At 41.4% G+C, this 21,605-nt stretch overlaps 1 protein-coding gene across 2 annotated transcripts; it reads left to right on the top strand.

The window, feature by feature from the left end:
- Window positions 1-17,362: 17,362 nt before the first annotated feature.
- Window positions 17,363-19,646, top strand: LOC114428706 (protein FAM177A1-like). Of its 2 annotated transcripts, none has more exons than XM_028397354.1 (5): window positions 17,363-17,485; window positions 17,728-17,934; window positions 18,039-18,105; window positions 18,502-18,599; window positions 18,688-19,646. In XM_028397354.1, exons 1-5 carry the CDS (start codon window positions 17,417-17,419, stop codon window positions 18,898-18,900), a joined length of 654 nt encoding a protein of 217 aa, XP_028253155.1. In that variant the 5' UTR covers window positions 17,363-17,416; the 3' UTR covers window positions 18,901-19,646. The 2 variants fall into 2 exon arrangements, with proteins under 2 accessions (XP_028253155.1, XP_028253154.1); XM_028397353.1 differs by having other exon boundaries at window positions 17,728-17,940.
- Window positions 19,647-21,605: the final 1,959 nt, after the last annotated feature.

The raw sequence follows: 21,605 nt of genomic DNA, 5'->3' as shown, positions 1-21,605 counted from the left end.
CATGGAAGCTGTGCACTTGAAGGGCACCAGCTTACTTTCAGTATTGTTTAGCTGCAACATGACACATAACAAAAAAGTCACATCTCAACAAACACGCTGTAAATAAACTCAGATGTTGTAAATCTTTTAGTATCCTGTCAGGATTAAAGATAAATGGATGATATGCATGCATAAGGCTGACCCGCGCCTCCTGGCACTGTTAAAAGCAAAAACAAACCCAGAATGAAGGGTTGAAAAATGGCAGCAAGAGAGGAAATAGCAAAGCAATTACACAAGTCAAACACGGAGGTTCAAGGGTGACGACTGCAAGGTCAACCCAGCCTGATTCAGGTACAACAACAATTTGAGTTAGCTGTAAAAAAAAAAAAAAAGCGTTGCAGTTTTAGTCCAACGTGAGTGAAGATGACAAGCTTTACAACATGTAGCCTGTGAAGGAAGTTGGTGAGAGTACAAGAGGCAGTTCAGAGGGCTTTAAGATGCCGTCGACCTGTCGAGGTCTCGTAAGACAACCATGCTGGTGGAGAAAGAGAGATGGACAGCTGAACATCTGTAGGGCAATAAGTCAGTCAAGCTACTCATTAGAAATAATCTATACCTTTATGCATGCGATGCTGTCTGCTCCAGTGTTGTTACTGGATACCTCATTTTGCCCCTCGGGGATCAGTAAAGTATCTATCGAATCCACTCATCCATTTGTATCCTCACATGAATTATTAACTTTTATTGACTTGACTAGCTGTGCTCATGCTTACTGTTGTTTACCCAAAGGCACATTTAATTCTAGTATGAGCCTGTTTACATGCAAATACAAATCTGTCAAGTACCCATCATTATGTTCATGAGAACAGCAAAACAGTGAAGTTGAAGGAACAGCGTTATAATCATGTTTGTTTCAAATTTGTTCAGAAGCAAAATGACACACTGTGGTGTGGAGCATATCAAATCCTCTGATGCACTAACACAGTTTTTTTTTTTATAGTGCATCCCTGGGATACAAGTACGTACACAGAAAAAAAAGTTTGTTGATGAAGTTAGAGTTGTGTAGTATAGTCAGAGTGTTGTAGACAGTTGTTGAGGTGTGGTACTTGGTGTGCACGTTCATGGTTCTTTTGCACATCAGTCAAACACCAAGGTTGGTAGACCGCCCATGGATTCTGTATCTTGTCCTTTTTGGTATGTAGAGGGGACGAGGATCAAACTGCCAACCCTCTTTTCTCTTTCAGACTTTGGTCATGACTAGCACAAGCTTCATTGGCACTCACTTAAAGTGAAATGCTAATTTTTGACCCATTTGCCCCAAAATATGTTTCTTCAGTGAGTAGCCTCAGTAGGGAAAGTAGTAATCCAATTTATAAATGTACCTGTGTTGCATAAACCCACTAATTTCAGTGTAAAAAGTGTATTAGGTGAGATGGTCATTATCACTGTTGTGTAGCTATGTTACATTGAAGCTACAGCCAGCATGTGGTTACTTTAGATAGATATTGTGACCTTTAGGATAGCCAGGCAAGCCTATTTTATGCTAAGCTAAGCTACCTATCTGCGGACTTGCTGCCTTCATACAAAGCACAAATCCTTTCTGGGTAAAAATAATTGACCAAAATGTCAAAGCACTCTGTGTGTACAAACTGTTCAAATGAACAATGCAGAGATTTCAGGCGGAGGTGGATGCATAGTCAGTCCCGCAATCAACTGTAAAAGGGTCAGAACCTGATTGAGATGCTGCATATTTTGATTTCCCTTAAATGTAGATTGTTGCAGCTGTGACATTTTAGAAATCACTTATATTACTTATTTGATAAAGAATGGCCCTCTTTACTTTCCCCTCTTCATCAGTGTGTCTTCTTGTTTGTCATGCACATGTGCATTGATACCATGTATAGAGTAATAATACAGGCTGTCAGTGAGAAGTGTCCACCACGTCAGCAGGAGCACTTGCTACCATTTATACCACACCGCAGGCTGTTTACCAGATCAATTCGGCCGTCTTTCTATGAAACAGTCAGTAGTCGCCTTATTTCAGGGTGAGTTAAACACAGTTACTTTAGAAAGTGCTTAGGCAGGGAAACATACAGTAGGTCTGCCCTTTATACCTTTGGCAGTTCAATCCTAAAATCCCTTAGGGAGGCACACACCCATTTAAAAGCTCTTAAATGATGATTGATGAGGCATCCTCACAATCAGCGAGCCCCTCCTTCCCTACTTTGGAAACAATCTGTTATCCCCCAAACACCAAAAAGCCCGGCCACTTTGTCGTATTAGCCCCCCCTAATTTTCTTGCATCAAGGGAATGAGACCCATTAGCCCTTTAAGCAGGGATCTTCGAAGGGCAAGGCGTCCAGAGATGGAAAGTCCTCATTCTAACTGGAGGTCAGAGGGCTGTTAGTTTGTTGTACCCCTTGGGGGGAGTTGGATGTGGGGGGGGGGGGGGGGGGGGGGTCTTCACAGAGCACATGCTCCTTGTTATAGAAACCTTGTTACAACATACGGTCTGAAGGACAGCAAAAGAACATAGCAACTGCAAGAAAACAGGGTCATGTTGTGTACATCTCAGTTCACTGAATCAATTATAGTAAGTGTGTGTCACAGTGTTACAAGCTGTTGGACAAGTCGTGTTTTATAGGTGCTCACATTTATATCTGCATGCATGCATATCACATGCATGTTCATATATATGTATATATATATATATATATATATATATATATATATGTATATATGTATACATATATATATATATATATATATATATATATATATATATATATATATATATATATATATACTATTAGCAATAGACAGATATTGCAAATACAAATTTTAATGGAATAACATAAATTAGGTGAGCTAACTTAGCTCAATCACCAAATGAGCTAAGTTAGCTATCTTGATTACCCCCTGGTGGCTGGCTGCAGTGAATCTCATAAACTCCATCTCCTCCATGTTAGTGGAAGGGGCAACATATTTCTCAATTAGAAAAAAAAATGTCCCACAGATGGTTTATGGATTTTCAGCTATTGTGTATCCTGCAGGTCTGTGTTTAAATACTCATTTTTAAACAAACAGCAACAGCAACCTTTCAGCTTCACTTCCTAATTGCTACAATGCTGACTCTGGTTCTAAGATGGCATCTGTTTTAGATAGCAGCATGCTCAAAATGGAATGTTTTGGCCCTTCTTTTGTACAGTGGGCGGAAGTAAAGCCACTTCATCCTGTTTTACTATTTAGTTTATATTGTTACCATGGGGTATTCTGTGTGGAGTTTGCACGTTCTTCCTGTGCCTGCGTGGGTTTTCTCCGGGTGCTCAGCTTCCTCCCACATTCTAAAGATTTGCTTGTTAGGTGAATTGCTCTCAATTACCCATAGGTGTGAGTGTGAATGGTACCCCGCCTCTCCCCTGGGGGAGACAAAGGTCTCCTGGTGGGGCACTGCCGGACAAAGCGGGTTAATAGAAGATGGATGGAACGGGTTGTTACCATGAGAACGGCTAACTAAAACAGCTAGTAGCTGGTGCCTTTGCTCAGAATCATTCTGCTTCCATGAACGTCAGTTTGATCTCTGTTTGTTGGAGCTAATCTATTTATTTAGCAGTTTTGTAAATACTTTTTCTTTTAATTATAGAGTTGGCTGCTTTCACATCAAATGAAGGGAATTCAGGTCTGCACTTTGGCTCAATATTTCCTTCAATATTGATTCATCCTTGAAATGGTAATTGTGTTTGAGTTCATTGTGAAGAGAAAGAGACATCAGAGATGAGGTAATATATAATATATACACAGACTCACTACATGCCCCTTTTTTCACAAATTAAACCACATTACTTCAGAAAGTGCAGCGCTTTAGAAAGTTCCTGCAGTCTGCCTCCAGCTTTTATCTGCCTCTTTACCTTGAACTGACTTCTATGCCATAATTGAAATGGAAAATGACTAATTGAAACATATGCAGCAAAACCTTCTCTCACAGTAATAATGTTTACTCTTTTATTCGGCATCCACTCGCTTTTGCAACCTTCCGGCTACAGTATGCGTCCCTACCTCTGTGCAGATGTTACATTTGACACACTGAGGCGGCGAACAAAAGAGATGCGATGAAAGGAACGTGGATCATTGATTGAGACAGGAACAGATATACCAAAATCTGAAATGCAATCAACAGTGGAGATAAAATTTTGATTCAGGATGCTTTCTAGAGGAGAATTGATCGTCAGGCTGGTATCTTTTATTCCCCCGTGGTCGTCGAGAATTGTCCACTCAAGGATGAGTATTGATGCCCCCCTCAGCAAAAGGTGCAGGAGAGAGTAATAGAAATAACCCAAAGGATACAGTAAGAGAGAGAATGAAAATACAGTGAGCGAGACGAAGGATTTCACACAGAGGATGAATTACCAGGAGAGAAACAAAGACAGACAGAGAGAGAGGTGAAAGTGTGGCTGCACCCAGCAGAAAGTCAGTATTGACTTTGGCAGCGTGAAAACTTAAACCCCTTAAAGGATTTTCTTTCATCAATGCAACTAACACAGAATGCCCCGACTTATCAGACAAGAGCCCACCAAGCCCTTTGCCCTCACATTACAGATTTCCTACAGAGAGTAAATGGGAAAACTCGATCCTTTGTTTCTCCTCTCTCTGGGCCTGCAAATCTTTTTCTGATTACTGGATGCCATGTGGGGGGACTCCAGCATTATTGGAATATTGTATTTCCCTTTACAAGAATTGCTGCATGCGTTTAGTCGAACAAAGACACACAAGTGTACAAAGTGGGAATAAACTAAGAGGAAGGAAAAAAAAGGCAAAATTTACTGGTAAATGCTTGGATTGCTGGTCTCACTCAACAGCTCTACTTAACATAATATAATTGCATTATACCAGGAAGCAGCTGCCCCGAGGCCCCGAATACCCAAAGCCCCTAAAGCTCTAAGTTATGTATGTGGTAATTGTAGAATTTTAATTATTTCATTTTTTTAAAAGGTGGAATTTGGGGATTTTGTGGTTCTATTTCATTTAAAAGACATCTTTTTTTGTGTGCAGGAGAGATTTCTGTAATTTTGCTTTTTTTCTGTCTCATAGATGTCTGTGCACCCAGCCACAGTTTACCATAAAGAAAATATGACTTATGCATGGTTGACACTCACTAAGGTTGATTTTATGTCAACAGATCCTCATGAAAACAAAGTCAATAATGCATCCACCAAGTGTGACGCATTACATTTCTGCTAATGGCACATATTATGGACATGTTATTGACATATTGCTCAATATACAACATTATGTTATGTTTACATTATTGGATCATATGATCGTATTGGACAACATCATCTGAATATGGGACCAATAAGCTACAAAAGTCCAAAGAACCAAGGTGGGTAGGTGAGGGTGAATGGTGGACTTTCACTAAGCACTAAGGAATCCGAGGTTCATCCCCCCCAACACCACCACCAGCTGTTTTGTTTTTGTCCGTGGTTAAGTTTCGTTTTAGATCACAGGCCTTAAATAAAAGGCTGGTTAAGTTTAGCCATGAATTATAACATTAAACACATTCCTGAAGGAAACCTGCTTTTCTGCGGTTGTTGTTGTTTCCAGCTGTCATTGGAACGAGTCCTGTCCCCCATGACACACACATGTTCGTGTTTTCAAAAACTGAATATTGACCTCATGTGACATTTTACAGTTTGAGGACGGGCTGCTTCATGTGCTGCATGAAATCAGAAATATTTGTAGTTATACACTGATCTGGAGCTTCAGGGCTAGTTTTTGTTTTTTGGTTTATGTGGTTCATGTTTAGATTTCTCTTCCTCTTCCCCGCTTCCTTTCACATTGCTAGGATGTGCATGTTGGGCTAATTGGGGACTCTAAATCGGCCGTATGTTTGAGTGGGAGCATCGCTGGTGTTATGTCTCTCTATGGATGTATGGATGGCTCATGTTTACAGGAAAGTCGTATTACATCTCAGAAAATGAAAACATTACAGGAGGCACATTTTACGTTCGGCATAAGTGGTCACTGGAACCATTGTTTATGCTCTACAACGAGATGAAATCAAGGCTGCGACACAAACATTGAGGACAATAAATCTTGGATTGCCTCCAGTAATTCATGTTTTACTGTCACATTCTCGCTGTTGATCCTCACGTCGATAAACCCTGAATCCATTTATGAATGAAAAATGTATTCCATTCAATAATTTAAGCTCTGAGGCAAGTCAACAATTCTGGATATGGACTGAAAAAAAGTGGAATATCTGTACTATCCTGCCGTGTCACGATCGATTCAGCAGCCACCCATTCTCAACAATGAACCTCACTGCTCTCTTTGCCCTCCACCTCTCTTTTTCTTCCACCTCTGTCCTTTTCCTGCCCCTTCGGTCTCCATCTTCCTCCTCACCTCTCACCTCTCTTGCCCTCTAGCATCCTGCAATGAAGACGCTCACCCTCAACCTCACGCTCCCACAGCTCACACAGGGCTTTTCTTCAACCCTGAAGTCTGCGGACATGCTGCCAGTCCGATCATGTCAGATTAGCAGCTCCTCCTCATTTGACCGTCTCTCTCTCCATCTGTCAGAATGGCTGTGTCCCACTCCATCTATTTTCTGTCTATTTGCTTTGTTAAATGATTGCAGACTGCATGAGGAAGACAGAATCTAGGGGATAAGGGAAGAGGAGAAACAGCCCATTGTTGAAGGGATGACATGACAGCCATTATCGTAGCATGATGGCCAATTATAACCTCTTTTTCACAATTTGTGTTGGTGCAGTAGACAGGATTTCAAAGTGTAAGCAGAGTGCTGCTTCCTTTAATGACAGTTTACAGTGGAAATTTCTCTTTATCACAAAAGCTTCCGCCACACAAAGCCAAAAGTGTCAATTTAGCACATCAGCGTTCAGCCCGAGGCAGCTGGCTGCTGCACGCTATAAATGAGTTTCATTGTCACAGCAGAACTGCCTCAACGACAGTTTGTAGTAAAAGTTGCAGTAAAAAGGGAGAAAAACTGAAGTAAAGTCGTTAGACATCACAGTGACAGTACAGATTTTGAAGTATTACTAGAAATCATCGAGTATTTCTTATTTCTTATATAGTCCCAGTCTGGCCTGCAGATGAAGTCACTGTGCTTCACTGGTAAAAGCTTTTGCTTCCTTCTCTCTGAACTTCCATTAAGTCAGGCTAAAATATCCCAGAGCACGGTGACCCTGAATCTTTCCACAGGGATATCTTGACATTTAAATATAAAATGTAATCAAGGCTCAAAATCTAGCAGCCTCCTACTGGTAACCCACTTCTACCTTTCTGCAGGAGAAGTGCTTCTTCCTCGGATTCACATAGAGAGCTGCAGGCTGGCAGTCAGACGCCGACATGTTCATGTTCCACTCAGGGACTGTATGAAAATGATTAAGGTGAGGAGAGGAGGGGCTGAACTTTACATTTCATTCTTCAAACTATCCAAGAAGCGTCCCATGGTTTAATCTCTGCTGGGGGCTTTGTAAGGTTAGCAGTTCTGTGGCTAAAACAACACTGCTTTTAAAGGCTGTGTCTCCAAGGGACGAGCTCTACAGAGGCCTGTGCTTCATAGATCATTTGCATAGCCTTCAATGGTTACATGGGACAGCCTAGTCTGTGGAAGACATATTGTTTAACACATAGCAACCTGTTTGCTATTAAAGTTGGGTATAGGTGAATCTTGTCTCACTGCAGTGATGAATTCAGTCTGAAACGTGTCCTTCGGCGGCTTCAACTGGGACACGGCTATAATGTTGCTGCTGCTATGCTAAGACTCTAACAGGCACAATGCCAATACACTAATGTTTAGCAGTATCAATGTTATCAAAGCATCTTAACATATAAGCTATTATTTTGTAATTATCTCAATATAAAAGCTAATTGTTATAGAAATTACTTTAGATTTATATGCTCATTTGCAATATTTCAGTTAGTTTCTTTAGATAGTAGTTTTTTTTAGATATTTCAGTCTGAAATTAAAGTTACAATTTGACATTTATTCAAAGTGCATGGTAATCTGAGAGTTAGTGACATCTGTAGCTGTTGGTGGCACAGCAAGAGGTCCATACTAGGCTGAAAACAAAGCTGGTCAGCTTCATTCTACTTCCTCCACTCGTTTTAGACTGACATTGTTGCTTTTACGCTGCTTGGATCTGTTGTGTGTGTCCTACACTCAACACATGGTTATGTTTATGCTAATGGGATATACTGTATGTACATATTGCCTAGCACCATCCAATCAGGGGACCAATACAGCAGCAAGTCTGCCTTAGGAGTGGGTAGGTTGGGTACGGTGGGGGTACAGATAGTGAAATTAACATTCCTACAAGACTCCAGTGTGGAGCCCACCTGACACATGCAAGCTTTCACTCACTATTTAGTCCCTTTTTGCCCACAGTTAAGGTAAGGGATTAAAGAAACAGGGTAAGGGTTTAAAGGTAAAGACCATGGTTTGTCTTGAAACCTATCATTAAATACGTTTTACATGGAAAACCGTTTCCTTCTCCCATCGCCATCTTCAGCTTTTTTATGGCCTGAAATACATTTTCCTGGTGAGGACAGGTTAAACATCACAATATATGTGTGTTTGATGGAACGTCATAGCTGTTGTTTTGATGCATTCTGATGGTAAATGTTGTTTTAATTTTTTGAACTGCTTGAGGAAGGGTAGTTATTTTTATAAAGTCCCTGACTTGCTGGTAATTTAGATATTTTTGTGTTGGATTGCAGACATGTGCTCCTGCATCTGTATTTCTGTGAAGAAAGATGCAGTAAAATGAGACATACTGACACAGACACAGTAATAGAATCAGTTTGTGTCTGTTGAGGGCACTTGCAGGGTTAAAATCACAATCACTCACAAAACCTACCAAACAATTACAGATCTCCTTAACACAACAAATCAAAGCTTACACAAAGTCGCTAGGCCTCTCTCTGTCATAATTGTGATTGCAAGAGAGCCTCATATAATATCACAATTGCCTTTTCTGATTAATTGCCCTCCAGATGCTGTACTGCATATAACCCAGCTCTCAACTCAAGGACAGCCACCTGGCGTCTGCAGTGAGGAGAGCTGCCTGCTCATCACTGTTTGATCCTGCAAGCGCCAGCAAACCGGTGTTTTATCAGGACAGCTAATTATAGACAGAGAAGGATGTGGAAACGGCATCCTGCCTCCAGAGGAACGCAGCGTGCCCACACATTCATTTGTGCACACATGTGCTGAGAGGCATCCACAGACCGGCACAGCCGTTGATGTGATTGGCGAGCGTGCGCGTGCGCGTGCGCGTCCTCTGAGGTTCACCACTAGCCATCTATCAAAGGGGGGGACGGGACAGGACAGCAAAATGACACGGCTAACTGCGCGGCTGTGGTTGGTCAGTGACAGAATCATTTCTCTGGCACCAATTTGGGGCCCTTGAACTTTGCGGTCTTTGTTTGTATCCTCCCTTAACCCCAGGGTTCTCAATTCTGAGGAGATTTGTAGAGGCCGAGGTTTGGGAAGGTAAACATCTCACTGGGCTTGCTCTCGCATGCAGAGGTTACTAGAGTTCACATCATAGCTCAGTGTGTGTGTGTTTGTGTGTTTTTTGTGTGTATTTTCTACTACTGTTTACATTATCTCTTTTTTTTAATAAGATAATATAAGATAATCCTGTTTTAGTCCCCCACAGGTGAAATTCATGGAGTCTAATTAATAAAATTACACATCAACAATTAATAACTGCATAATAATTTGCCATTTTAGCTTCTATTTTTATCTAAAATTGCACATTTCTTTGGAGGAAATTAATGATGAACAGGTCAAAGTGTGAAATTGAGGCTCTGCTCCAACAAATACATCCTCAGCATGTATACATGGAATTTGGCAGCTGAATTATTGCCTCCAAACGCAGCGCTGAGCACTGGTTCATCTAAAGTGAAGGGTGCGTTGGCCTTTGAACCACGTTCACATCCATCTTTTCATCTTCACTCGCACAGCACAGGCTCACAGGTAATAAAGTCTGTGTGGATTTGAAATGAAAATAATCCTGCCAGCGTGTGTGTGTGTGTGTGTGTGTGTGTGTGTGTGTGTGTGTGTGTGTGTGTGTGTGTGTGTGTGTGTGTTGTGTTTTCTCTTCCGAGAGCATCTCAAGGATGTCGGCGGCGTTTCCTTGGGTGCCGAAGCTGCAGCTTCTACAGTAAAGCTGCTTCTCGTGTTTCCTCTGCAGCAGATTTACAGCATGCCGTAGAACTCCTTTAAACGCAGTCACGTCATATAAGTTATTAGAAGTAATTTTTATGGTCATGACAGAGCAGTGTGAGGCGGACTTGGCTCCACTTTGCAGCAGAGGCCCCTCCGTGGGGCCCCATATGGAGCAGGAGATGGAAACGCTGATGTGTGCCATTCGTCTTTATGTCAGAGAGAACAGTGCGCGTGTATGGGGCCTGTGTTTGTGTGCATATATATGTGTGTGTGTTGTGTTGCTGTGTGCGTATTGTATTTTATTGATAGATGTTCTGACAGCGCAGTCATCTTCAACCCTGTCTGAGGAAGAAGAGGCAGCCCGTTCTGATTTGTGAAGAGCTCAGTTGCTGCAGATGTCAGAGAAGAAGAACAGTGAGCGGACTGTGAATGTCTGTCTGTCTCTCCTCTGTTTCATACATGAGCATGCAGCTGCAGCACATTTATGCCAAATGCAAATATTGACATAGTGGAAAACAGATTTGCAACTGAAAGTATGATGAATGAATGAATGGATGAAAAAACGTGCTTGGCAACATGCCACCACTTGATGTTTCTTTTATCTTGATGAGTATTAAAAATGGATGCCAACACTGGTGTGATGCCATGAGTGATAGAGTACAAAACAGCTACATAACATCGGCCTTGCACTTTATACTGCTCACGCTCTATACTGCTCTTTCTTTCATTAAGCGGGCTGCTGTGTTAGCGGTGATGCAATGTGGAGTGTAAACATACCTTGCAACACAGAATGGTGTCAGGATACACAACCTCAGATGGGAGGACTGTTGTTTTATTACTGTAACTACAGAGTTTCTGGATTTTGAGCTCATCATAGCTGCTCATTGGTAGGCTGTCTTTATAGGTTTATTATATTGCCAGTTTTAAAGGTCTTCCGCTGGCTCGTCGTTTGGGGTGAGGAGATATTTAGAGGACAGAGGATTATCTAAAATTATGTCATCAAATGTGTTAAATTGTGGGAGAGGTGATTGTGATGTGCTGGTTCTGCTTCCTGTTTGTTTGATTGCTGGGCAATGTGAATGGGTTTATAGGCAGCTGGGTCAGGTGCTTTTCTCTAGGTTAGGTTCTTCTTACTTCTTATCTGATGACACAGCATGAAAGTTCCTCATTCGAATCCCGCTGTGGCCTTTCTGAGTGGAGTGTGCACGCCACTGTACTCTGTCCTCCTACATCTTAAAGACAGGTTGATTAGGGACTCTAGGGGACTTTGTCTATGTTAGCCGGAGACTGGAGACCTGTCCAGGGTGTACCGTGCCTCCTGCCTATTGATAGCTGTGAGTCACCTCACCAAAGCTAAACAGGGTGAAGCAGACTAAAAAATGGATGGATGAAAGTCGCGTGTTCACCATGTTTGGTGCATTTGGTACATTAGTTCTGCTGTTTGAGATTCTTCTGAACCTCAGCTGTCACTTCTACATTTGTAGTTTGTGGTGTTTCTGTGTAGGATTTTGGCAGCAGCTTGGAAATGGGACACTGGTCTGACTGCTTATTTATATGTAGCCTGCATTTCAGTTGCTGTTTTATACTCGCTCTGTCTGACAGAAACATTATTCAAATGAGTACAACTTCAGCGGAATTAAAATACAGCATATAAGTGAGAAGGAAAGAAGCCCCAAAAACACTTAAAATGTAGAGGAGGAAAACATTTTACCAAAAGAAAGATGTTGACAGCCAGAAGCCTTATGAGGCTGATGTAAGTCACTTTACAGTGGACGTCTGTATCATTTCCAGCTCTTGCACTGTTACTGCTTCATCCTCATATTTCATGAATCAGAACATGGCATGCTTAAAGATGCAATAACAGGATAAAGTAATGTCAACCCTGTGACAAAACAGCTTCTCATTTCAGTGCCATTTCATTCTCATCAATATTTTGATGCCTTCCCTGTATCCTGTCCACAGCGTTTTATATAATCAGAGCCACTTGTGCATACTGTAGACTACATCCAAATCAATTGAATTGATTTTAGTGACTAATTACTTTGTTTTAGGAACAGTAATGGAGGCAGCCGAGTGCAGAGGAGAGGGAACAGATTTATACTCCTGCTCATTCTTTTCTTTTTTTTTCTTCTTTAATTTATGGCGTCTACATCTGCACTAAACCTGCAAATACTTCCAGCCAGGATTTTTGTGTCTCTTTTTCTAAAGTATTACACCTTTCACATTTATCATAAATGCCTGTCTAAATATCTCAGTAACTCATTCAGCACCAGGCACAGATGAAAAGTATTTTCCTCAAAGAGGTGTTTTAAAGTCAAGGTGTTTGAACCTGGAAACATTTCAAGTATGTAAAGAGGTCCATTCCTGTCTGTCATCAGCAGGCTGCATGTTTGTCTCTAGCAAATATTATTATATTCTTGCCCTTTTGCTCTGTTGATTCGCTTGTAATGAGCTTCATTAATAACATGCCCATAAGAAGAACACAGAGGCCTTGAGTTAACTGAGTTTTTGATGTCTGAACTCAGAATGGAAAATACATTTCTGTCTGTGATTGGCAGTTTTCTCGGCAGGATATCTGATAAGAGCTGATGAACACGTTGAAGAGTCAGAGGCGGTGATTAGGACACACAGAGGATTCGGCTCAGATCTGTGCCCCCCCCTCCTCCTCCCTTAGAACTGCTGATGGATACAAACACACACTCGTTCACGCACAAAGGATTTCTTAATGCTTCTAAATAAGCTGTAAAACACCACAAGCACATATGCATAATAGTAGCTTGTTTTTCCTGCATCATAGTTTTGCTCTATTAACAATTCAAATGCATCTGCTGCGCCGTGCGTTCCAACCAAACTGTAAAAAAAAAAGGCGTATAAGCCCCTCATATTCTTTCTAGCTCTTCTTTTCTGCTGTGGTTACATAGCTTGCAAAATCCACCCAAAAGCAGAGTAAGCAATGAAAGCCTTTTATCAGCACAGCTGGCACCCAAATATCCCATAAAATATAGTATTTAATATTCTCTCTCTCTCTCTCTCTCTCTTGCTGAAGAGATGCCGCCTCATTTCCTTTTGTGTTGCTGTAATGCAGAGAGTCAGATCTATGGTCCGTGTGCACCTTGAAGGCTCCTGCTGCTCGTCTCATGTAATCTGTGATGAGGGCCTTTAGGTTTACAAATCATTCCTTGTTTTTTTGTTGTATGCAGCTCGTGGGAACTTTATACTTGACTGTGATTGACTTGCGAAGGTGTATTAATTATGCTGATTTTGCCTGTTTGCTGAGGAGCCCATGTAAACCAATGCTATTAAAGGCAAGTGAGGATGTCAATGGCTCCATTATAATGGTAGTCTAGCTGAGGTGAATGCCTGCAATGCACAGGCTTGTGGGATCAGAGGAAGCTGGGAGCCACTGAAAAGAAAAAACACACAAAACATCCAAATTGCCAAGAGGCAGCTGCTGCACCAATTGTAACCAGCTACCCTCATTAGCTAAGCAGCACATTAGTGCTACATATTAGTCATCCCTTATCCGAAGCCCTGCCCTTTTCTACTATTAAAAGTAGTAAGAGTAATACAGTTTAGAAAATGCTATGCTAAATAAATAGTTAATTCTTAATGCTTTAGCATTTTCCTGGCTAGTGCTTCATTAACTGAACCGCTCAAACCGCTACTGTTAATCATTCTTATATTTGTGTATTTAAAGCCATACAGTTCAGGGTTTTAAGTTTTTTTAAAAGAAAAATCATGTAGGCTTACATCTGTCACAGTCAACACTGTAAATTGCTGTGTTTCGCAGTAATGTGAAGCTTGATGGACGCAGCAGCACTAATCGTAAATCTAGAAACGGGCACCGCATTGCGGTTTCTGCAGAATTAAGCCTTATGCACGCAGCAGTCGTCAGTACAAAAAAAAGTTTTTTAAGTTCTAATTCCATTTGGTAGATAAGGCGGAATTATTTTTTGAGACATAGCTCTGCTGTTTGGTTTAGTATTATTTCCAGTGGGCAGGAGTTCAGTTCAGCTGTATGACAAGTAATGTCACTATTCAGTATACTGCAACCATTCAGTGTGAGTAACCTTGAGCTGCAGGCGCAGGCAAGTGGAGAACAAGGACTGCAGGTCAAGTGCTAAGACATTGTGAGGAGTCAAGTTGAAGAGAGTGAGTGATTCATTTTGTTATGTGACTTTTATTATTGGAGGCAATAAAGTATCAAAGCAGAAAATAATGAGTTTTTTTCTCTATTTATATGACTCTGTTTGCCTTTAAGACCAAATTACCAAGACTGACAAATAAAGAAACACTCTGTGGTCATTTTCTGATCTCACATGAATGCATCAACTAAAGTGTGAATGTCTATTCACTCTGCAATAACATCTTCAACATTCCAAATTAAATGAGTTACAGTGAGTCACCACATAGATCTAACCATGTATATACTGTAAGTATTATTTCAGCTGTCTTCATTCACCACCTCCCATATCTGTTCCCGTGTTAACAGCACTCAACACAAAGCATGCACGAGGCCGTACAGATCTATAACCATCTGAAAGTAATGATCCAGTGAGAGGGACGATTCACAGCAAGAGAGACAGGCAGAGAACATACCAGAGTATGGATGCCATCATTAAAACGCTGTGACAAGGCTCGGCTTAGCATGAAGCCTACAAACACACACACATACAAGACCTACACATGTATGCACACTGCACAGAACTCTAGCTCTACTGCACACACACACACATACACACATCATTTCCACTATTTGCAGAGCTTGCACAGGACACCTGAATAAACTTTGCTCAAGGTTTAGGAATAATAGCCCCAGTATCTGCACTCATACCTTCATCATTTGAAAGCCATTATATTGGAACTGATTTCATAAATATGTTCTTATCCAGTCTGGGAAGTCAAATCAAAACCGGTCTTTATTTAAACATGAACAGCTTCTCCCAAAGCCAGAAAAAAGGTGAACGCGTCCGCAAACCCTGGTGCAGCTTTTGGCCATTTTTTTTACACCTTATTTGGTGCAGCTAAATCAAATCCTGGACTGTTTATCCTCTTGGTTTTTGGCTTCTGTCAGGAGTGGAGAATGCACCAATCAAGTCAGATCTGCATGAAACAACAGCTCCCAGGGGCCTGTAGCACGACACAGGTGATTTCACGGCACCTCCAAGTGGATCCAGAAGAGGGCAATTTAAGGTGAGAATCCAATCACATACAAATTGTTCTGTCCTCTGCAAAACAACTGTCTTTTTGACTGCTGTACTTTAGCCCAAATGCCTCCTGAACCAGCGCTTTAAAAGGAAACTAATTGTATGTCATTGCTTTTATTTATAGTGTTTTGTAGTGGTGTTGTTATTAAAAACAAATTCCAGTGACAGCCAACATCTTATGATGGCTGTAACCTTTTCCTAAGACACAATAGATGCATTGCAGCTGCTGTGATTTTGCCCTATCAAGAAATCCATATTTTTTTTCGACAGCTCAAGATTAATAATGTTTTGTCCAATGAACAGCTGACCGGAGAATCGTGTGACTGATTACAAATAGCCTGCTTAAATGGTCCTGTCAGCTGTTAATAGGAAACCAGACTGAGGCGATGAAAAACTGCAAAACACTGTTTCTGATTCGCTCTAATCCAAACAAACCAGGTGAGAAGAGGTGAAGCTGTAAATCCAGGTGGAGTTCAAATTTAATAACCACAGAAATGTTGAATGATGCTGAGAACGCCTCAGCGTGAGAGGATCTACAAAAGAATAAAGTAGTTTTCCTTATGCACCTCAAGCAAACATCCGTGTGAAGCCACAAATTGAGGCAGACATGCATTTTTTATGCAACTTTTTACATCTGATGACATCATAGGTCTGAGTTAGTCCTGTGGTTTGTGGCCTCCAGTAAATCCTTCCTGTGGAAGTTGCTTTGCAGCTCTCCAGGGTGAGAGTAGGTAACTAAAGAGTGAGTGATTATTCGATGTGGAGGTATTCAGGTTCCTTCTGGTGAGTTGTATAAATCGGCATCCAGACACAAATAATTCACTACCTGCTCAGAGGCACAGCTTGCCTTGGAGGCAGTTTAGAGCCTAAGATGAAGGTATACTGACATCTAGTGGTGTAAACAGGGAAATATCACGAAGGTGTCACTGCAGAGACACTGGCTGTTTGGGCCAGTAGACATTTTTAATATGGCTAAAACATGCTTTAACATTATCATGGCTCTGTTCCTTTCCAGGTAAACTACAACCCATCCATCAGCTTTACTCACCTCATCTCATCACTGGGACATATGTCACATGACATTGAAGTGTTCCATGCTGCTGCTCCATCATATTCACCTATCACCCATCACAATGTGTGTCACAGCCATAAGATGAACATACAGACTTCACACAGAAGGGTCCGCCTTTGCTCCAGATTTACAATAAAAAAAGCAGTTTGTTCCTCCTTTGCAGTTATGTTTTATTTTTTTTACCATAGTGACGTGAAGGGCGGGTGTTACTGACAAGATTAATGATGGCTCTGTTCTATTCAAGTCTCCTGGTAAACCATGATGGTGTGAAAGTGAGCCGGTGTTCTCAGTGCATGGGGCCCTGAAACTGAAGCTGCAAAATGGAATTGAGAAAGTGCACTGATTTGATTATTCACACCTGATGTGACATGTCAAAATGTCTGCTGTGGAAAAAAAAAAGCTGAAGCTAGGTTCCAAGCTTGGTGGTGCAAAACAAGAGCATGAATTTAATAAATACATGTATCACATTATTTTTTATAAGCTCATACATCTATAGGTTTTTGCCAGACTTTGTTTTTTTGCTAGATGAAAAATCATTTTCATTCAGTTATTATTATTATTATTATTATTATTATTATTATTATTATTATTATTATTATTATTATTATTATTATTATTATTATTATTATTATTATTAATAATAATAATAATAATAGTAGTAGTAGTAATTAGCAGTAAACAGTAATAGCGGAAGTCACTCATCAGTAATTAAGCTCTAATTACATAGTCTTGTTATGTAAATTGTTATTTCAAATAAATAATTATTAAATAACACAAATTAAGCTAACATTATTTTAACATGAAGTTGTGCGTTTATAATTTTTTTTTAATAAAATAACGAAAAACAATTTTAGAAATGAACTGACGTACACGGCACTTCCGGGTGTGGTGGCGCGGAGGTGAGACGTCACGTTGTTGTGGGCGCAGCCAGCATCCACAGATACAAAGAAGACGGCGACAATGGCCGATATATCGGTGTATTTCGCTGAAATTAACCTGTCGGTAGAACGGAACATGGATGCGATGCAGGTCGGTAAACAGCTCTCTGTTTAATAATAACCAGTCATTGATGTTTTGCCGTATATGTTTACAGAATGCGGCTAATGGTGGTGGTCAGAGCTCAGTGTCAGCTGTATTGTTTGGACGTTACATTAAAGAATTCTATAAAGCTGGATGATTGTGACGTGTTATCAGTTGTTGGGGCTGATCCAGCTGCTGCTTTGTGAACGGGTGTGATTCTTTCTTTATGTTTGCTTGTGATGTGCCTGCAGAGACCAGCTAAAGACTTTGAGAGTGTGGAGCTGGGGGAGCTGGACAAGAGAGAGGGGCAGCAGCAGGAGCAGCAGAGGGAGAAGGTGCCCCGTCGGATCATCCATTTCTCCAGTGGTGAGACCATGGAGGAGTACAGCACCGACGAGGAGGATGGAGAGGACAAGGAGCCAGAGAGGAAAGACCTGCTGTCCTCTCCGGTTGATGCGGTGAGGGTGAGGAGCATGTGTGTGTGTTAGAGAAATGATGGTGATGTGTGTTTTATAATTTCCCCTGTTGATAAGAAGTAACTGTGATTCTTTTTGTGTCGTAGTCCAAGATGACGTGGGGTCCTTACTTCTGGTTCCACATGTGGCGAGCTGCCACATCCACCATCTCAGGTTTGTCCCTTCAAAAATCATCCGCCAAGTTTCTGCTGCTTCATAAAATCTTCAGGTTTGTGTTGTTTTCTTCACAGTTTATCTGACTAGCTTATATTAGCTTGTGAAAGATGGCGACTCACAGATGGTTCATCCCGTTCCCTCTGCCAAGTATTCCTTTAAAAGCACCTGCTATCAAGCAGGCGGGGACAAACCATCTGCTGTGTCAGGTCAGGGCTGCACAGGTGTGTTTCATCTGCAGAGTTTTACAAAGTAAAGCACTTGTTCCATCAAAATCATCTGATAACTGCCAGGTAAACACTAAAAAAGGGCACAGATGGAGGCTTCAGAGTCTGAAATGTTTGATTAGTTGGTGATATTTGATTTTAATATTTGTATATTATATGAATTTTCCAGCATGTGACTATCTTGGCGAGAGGATGGCCTCCCTCTTTGGGATAACATCAGCCAAATATCAGTACGCCATTGATGAATACTACAGGTTAAAGAGAGAGGTAGGAGGCCGGTCTAGCCCGGAGGGGATGATATTATTATTCACATTTTGCTCAGCTGCTGTAACTCCTGCTTACGTATCCTTGTCAGAGGGAGGAAGAGAAGGAGGAAAACCGGCTGTCAGAGGAAGCAGAGCGATCCTTCGACCAGCTACACTCTCAGGAAGTAGAGGACGAGCCGATCACCATGACAGACAAGCTGGAGGTGACGGCCTCTCGCCCCGAAGTCACCTACCAGGTGGAGAATGAAAGTCAGACGGCTCCGAGCACCATCAGAGTCCCCGCTCTCGTCACGGCGACCTAACCATCCCCAGATAAGAACGTTTACACTTTAAAAAAAAAGTCCTGTTTGTTTATTAAAGAAGGAACACTGTCTAGTTTCACCGAGCTGTTTTGGTTTGTGTATGACACGGCTTTAAAGACAGGAGGCGCCGCTGTATTTTGGTTGAATGGCGAGGGACGGCGGTTGGTGCAACATTTAGTTATCTGTAACTGCTGAATAATGTGGCGACACATCAACAAGTTACCACATTATCCACCATCTACTGCCTCCAAACGGGCTGCGGGGTGAAGGTTAAAGGTTAAATGTTGCTCCCCTGTGCCTCTGATGGACCTGATACTGTGCCTAAATCACCAATACAGCCAAGTCAGGGCCAGATCTGGACCAAGCATTTGATTTGGATACACAAACGGCCTTAAAATTCAGTGAGCGCACTCTGCACTGTTTCAAAGATCAGCTGTTTTGTGCAGATCTGGTCATACTGATGCATTCTTGACACGCCTGGCTGCACCAAAGAGCTGGCCATTGTAACCCCCCCCCCTCACATGATGATGATGATTTGACGTCTGTATTTGTGTATTAATGCATATTAAGCTTGTATTGCACTTAAATGTCTGTGAAAGCACTGAGTTTAGTTGTGGTTATGACATCATCCGTGGACCACGAGACTGACTGACTTTATTTGAAGAAGAAAAAAAAAAACAAAAACGGGTGTAGGTGTTGTAGTCTGCTCTTATCATCTGCCTTATCTGCTGTGGACATGAACACAGTAGATGTGGTGCGTATCGCCTTTGGTAATGGCAGGGAGCATTGAGACACTTAAGTCTGTATAAAGACATGCAAACCTAACATTTTTAACTGTTTTTAGTACAATATTTTGTATTTCTGTATTTATTTTACTGACCGAGAACCTTAAGTTAAACATTTTCTATTGTTTTGGTAACATTGTATAATAATTTAATAAAGTTATTGTCTGACTTTTATACTTGTCTGTGTTCAGAGTTTGTTAAAGTTAAACATCGGTCAGTGTTGTGTGCTCTTCTGGCCTGTCCGCCTGTGTAAAGAGTCACAGTGCTGTGCTGTGCTGTGCTGCAGTGTGAGTGAAGTGAGGGGTCGGCTTTGTCAGTGCTAACAAAGAGCCTGTGTCGTTCAGTGTGTGCAGACCGCTCTGAGGTCAGAGACCTCGTCCACCCTACTGTACAATGTGTCCATTCTCAGGCCACCGTGGGTTTTTGTAGACCCGGACGACCTCCTCAGCGGTCACGCCCCTCACTGAGGCAGACTTACACAACACAGGCACATGCCTTACTGTACTCAGATATGGAGAACAAGTGAAGCGATGGCTGGTGACAATGGAAGCACTGAGCGCTGGTGGGCATGGAAGGCAGCTACTGTGGTGGCGTGCATCCAAAATAGACTGTTTTTATTTACAATTTTATTAATAATCCTGCATTAACTATATTATTATATAAATTAGCTCAGCTTACTTTAGCTTACAGCTATCTTTTGAGTACATGTAAACAATAAACAGCCATTTTCACACCACAGTTTGGCCATAAAAAGTTGTAATTAGTTCGTTTTTGAAGGAGCTAATAGTTCCACTAAACTAACAGTTCCAGATTTGAGCTTCATAATTAGCATGCACAGTTATCATACACTCTTTGCAAGAAAGCAAGGTGTTGTTATTCCATTAAGTATCATTTAAGTTAGTTGTTTATAGTTTTGTTTCTTTTCTAGTCACGTCTCGTGGTAATCGGCAGGTGGGGTTAATTCTTAAAATGTCCAATGTCAAGAATTAACTTGATTTATTTCATAAGGAAATTCCACTTGGACAGTTTCATAAGGCTTGAAGTAGGACTTAGCTCAATAGGAGACTGATAATTTATGCTGGAAATGTTTGGTGGTTAGTTTATGGCAGGAAAAGTACATTTCTCTTTCAGTATAATAGGGAGTTCACAGAAAACTTCAGCGCTGACTGTGGCTTTCTGGTCACTTCAAGACCTGCTTGGAGATACATTTGGACCCTTATCATCTTTCAAACTATGTAAACTCACAAACAAAGACAGCCTGTTGGCAGATGCTGCTCTGCTTGTATGTCACACCACATCATTACAGCGGTGCCACGATGAGCCTGGACTGCACAGCCCGGGACAGAGTCATGGCACGCTGCTTACAAGTCATCTTGCTGCTATTCATAATACAACAGAGACAAGGCAGACTTTTAAATTACAGTCTTGTAGATTCATATTTTTGTTGCGAGTATCCAGCGGTGCCTTTAGGTTATGTCGTGTCAATGATCTTCCAAACCTGCTGTAATTGAATAATTCTAGTTAGATCCTTCACAAACAGCTTCTGGCTGTTTTTGTCCATTATTTATTGATGTGCTTTTCAGTTGATTATGTACATACATAAAATCTCGCTTCGGCCTGAGGTTGTTGTTTCTGATTGAACAGATTCTTCAGTAGTTGTTTGTTCACAGAATCTGATATATTTAAGGTAGCTGGTAACACTTATGGGAATTGGCTGGGCTAACTCCTGTTAGGGGCGATTTGAAACAGGAAAACTAGGAATAAAAACACTGCACGCTACAAACCCTATGCTTAGCAGCAGTGGCTCGTCATTAGACAGCCATCTTTACAGAGGAGCACCTCACCTTTACAGTTCAAGCTGCATCACCATGCTGTTGTTTCTGGAACTCTTCAGCTCACACACTAAATCCGAGACTTTTT

This window comes from Parambassis ranga, chromosome 24, assembly GCF_900634625.1.
Source record: "Parambassis ranga chromosome 24, fParRan2.1, whole genome shotgun sequence".
Taxonomy (NCBI): domain Eukaryota; kingdom Metazoa; phylum Chordata; class Actinopteri; family Ambassidae; genus Parambassis; species Parambassis ranga.
Note: the sequence above shows the minus strand (reverse complement) of the source record. Positions and strands in the feature narration are given on the sequence as shown.

What these genes read in the sequence shown, in the direction of transcription:
- LOC114428706 (XM_028397353.1), top strand. Translation starts at nt 17,417, where the DNA reads ATGGCCGATATATCGGTGTATTTCGCTGAAATTAACCTGTCGGTAGAA. An exon ending in TGCCACATCCACCATCTCAG is followed by an intron (nt 18,106 to 18,501) that starts GTTTGTCCCTTC and finishes TGAATTTTCCAG; the next exon opens with CATGTGACTATCTTGGCGAG. An exon ending in ACTACAGGTTAAAGAGAGAG is followed by an intron (nt 18,600 to 18,687) that starts GTAGGAGGCCGG and finishes TATCCTTGTCAG; the next exon opens with AGGGAGGAAGAGAAGGAGGA.